General features: G+C 61.3%; 2 protein-coding genes across 2 annotated transcripts in view; one reads left to right on the top strand and one right to left on the bottom strand.

Moving 5' to 3' along the window:
* Positions 1-1,304, bottom strand: part of RIBC2 (RIB43A domain with coiled-coils 2) — a 10,988-nt gene extending 9,684 nt beyond the window's left edge. Inside the window, exons 1-2 of the mRNA XM_007128739.3 lie at positions 1,191-1,304; positions 309-390 (exon numbers count right to left, since the gene is read on the bottom strand). Of these exons, the coding sequence (XP_007128801.2) occupies positions 309-390; positions 1,191-1,304 (196 nt within the window). The remainder of the gene's footprint in view (positions 1-308; positions 391-1,190) is intronic.
* A 300-nt stretch (positions 1,305-1,604) lies between these two features.
* The window catches only part of SMC1B (structural maintenance of chromosomes 1B), a 90,859-nt gene continuing 89,866 nt past the window's right edge, over positions 1,605-2,597 (top strand). Inside the window, exon 1 of the mRNA XM_007128758.2 lies at positions 1,605-1,756. Coding sequence (XP_007128820.1) covers positions 1,648-1,756 — 109 coding nt within the window. The 5' untranslated portion in view covers positions 1,605-1,647. The remainder of the gene's footprint in view (positions 1,757-2,597) is intronic.

The following is a 2,597-nucleotide window of genomic DNA, read 5'->3' as shown; positions in this document are numbered from 1 at the left end:
CTCAGCGGCCATGGCTCACGGGCCCAGCCGCTCCGCGGCATGTGGGATCTTCCCGGACCGGGGCACGAACCCATGTCCCCTGTATTGGCAGGCGGACTCTCAACCACTGCGCCACCAGGGAAGCCCCTGTTTTTCTTTTAAGTGAGGAAGCATCAGTGCATTAAGTTAATTGAGCACAAGAAATTGTGAAGTTTTAAAAGGAGGAAGAGCATGAAAATTGCAAGTTTTTACATAGGTGAGGAAATGTGAACTGGGGTCTAAAGGCACACAGCCCTGAACCGCTACATGGCCATTCAGGGAATGCTCACCAAAGGTCTCCTGTACAGCTTTTTCAGTTGCTTCTTTTATCTTCTGGTCACAAACCTGAACATCCCAGGCTTCTTTGTCTCCCTGGGAAAGGAAAACAAAGGGAATTAGAGCCAGATAATTTGATTCAGTTGATAACAATCCTACTGTAAGCCAAATCTTGTCATACCCGGATGCTTTTGCTTATAGCTGGTTCTTCAGCCTGTCTTAAATTTCCCTGGAGCTTCCTTCTCCCCTTCTCAGTCAATAGATCCTCATCCTCAGAACACTGCTTAGGCATCACCTCCTCAGTGGAGTCCTCTCTGATTTCCTCTCCCAGCCCCAGTTGGTGCTCCCTGGCAGCCTTTGCTCACCTCCCTCACAGCACTGACTCCACTGCATTATAATGTGACCATTTTAATGCCTGCCTCCTCCACTCTGGGCTATGAACTCCGCACGGTCAAGTATTGCCTTGCTCCTCATCTCCTGGGCCCAGCTCAGTCTTGCCACAAAATAGGAACTCCACTGGCATTTGTCAAATGAACGGACTGGAGGGAATTCCTGGCAATGTAGAAAATCCGGCTCAGAGAGAGGAGAATCGCGTTGCAGTCTCTGGCCATTAACTCCAGGCAAGCTCTCTCCCCGCTGCAGGACTCAATTTGCCTGTCTGGCAAGGGACAGGGGGCATTATTTGGTCTGTTAAGGTCTCTCCCAGCCTCAGCAAAGTCAGTACTTGGAACAAATCTTCCCGGCAAAGCCTGGAGCCGTCTGTAGCTGTGCCTGGATCAAAAGTTTCATTCCAAGGGTTCATCACCTCTTGTTTCCTGTCGCCCGCCTCGCTCGCCCCCAGCCGCTCCTCCACATTCCCTCCTGGCCCCTTTCCCTTCCAGGCCGGAGGGTCTCACCCCAATGATCCTGTTCCTGGCATTGAAGATCCGTTTCTGCCTGCGCAGCTCCGCATATCTCCTTTTGGCTAGGCCGAAGTCCTCCTCCAGGTCCTTGGGCTGCGCTACCTCCATGACTGCGAATCGCCAAGAAATTCTAAGAGGTTTTTAAAACATGCGAGATTAAAAGAAAAGACAACAAACATAAAACAAGCTCAAGCCAAGCGAGGCTGGCTCCCTAGGAGGTTGGGCTGGTGGGATCCGAGCCTGCTCCAGAGGCTCTCAGTCCGGCCTTCTCCCACCGCGCCAGAGGCGAGGAGACCCAGTTTCCTCCGAAATATAAACAACTCCGGTTGCTAAGAAACAGCGCAGAGCTCGCCCGTGTTCTCGCTTTCCTCTCGCGAGACGGCACGAGGGCCTTCCCGCGCTTTTCTGGCCAGCGTGTGAGGACGCGGCCTGAGGCGCGGAGGGCGCAGCCATGGGCCGTTTGGAGCTGCTGCTTGTGGAGAACTTCAAGTCGTGGCGGGGCCTCCAGGTCATAGGCCCCTTCAGAAGGTTCACCTGCATCATTGGCCCCAACGGCTCCGGTAACTTGGGACCCAGAACGCCCCCGCCCTCCGCGGTCGTCCGGGCCTCTTCCCGCCTGAGGGGACGTGAGGGTGGCCTCGCGGCCTGGACTCGAGCTCGACCCTCGCTGTCCACCCCGGGAACGGGGGATGGGGTGGGAGGCGACCCTCAGACTCCACCCAGGGTGGGTTGGAGGTGGCAGGGAGCCGCTGCTCGCCATCCACCCCAGTCTGACCCTCGCCCTCTGCCCCGGAACCCCGGCCCTCGGACAACACCCCCAGGGGCCTGAGCCTCACCCTCGGCCCCGGACCCCCCAGCCCTCGGACAACACCCCCAGGGGCCTGAGCCTCGCCCTCTGCCCCGGGCCCCCGGCCCTCGGACAACACCCCCAGGGGCCTGAGCCTCGCCCTCTGCCCCGGGCCCCCGGCCCTCGGACAACACCCCCAGGGGCCTGAGCCTCGCCCTCTGCCCCGGAACCCCGGCCCTCGGACAACACCCCCAGGGGCCTGCGCCTCACCCTCGGCCCCGGACCCCTGGCCCTCGGACAACACCCCCAGGGGCCTGAGCCTCGCCCTCTGCCCCGGGCCCCCGGCCCTCGGACAACACCCCCAGGGGCCTGCGCCTCACCCTCTGCCCCGGGCCCCCGGCCCTCGGACAACACCCCCAGGGGCCTGCGCCTCGCCCTCTGCCCCGGGCCCCCGGCCCTCGGACAACACCCCCAGGGGCCTGTGCCTCGCCCTCGGCCCCGGGCCCCCCGGCCCTCGGACAACACCCCCAGGGGCCTGAGCCTCACCCTCGGCCCTGGGCCCCCGGCCCTCGGACAACACCCCCAGGGGCCTGCACCTCGCCCTCTGCCCCGGG

Source organism: Physeter macrocephalus, chromosome 6 (genome assembly GCF_002837175.3).
Source record: "Physeter macrocephalus isolate SW-GA chromosome 6, ASM283717v5, whole genome shotgun sequence".
Taxonomy (NCBI): domain Eukaryota; kingdom Metazoa; phylum Chordata; class Mammalia; order Artiodactyla; family Physeteridae; genus Physeter; species Physeter macrocephalus.
Note: the sequence above shows the minus strand (reverse complement) of the source record. Positions and strands in the feature narration are given on the sequence as shown.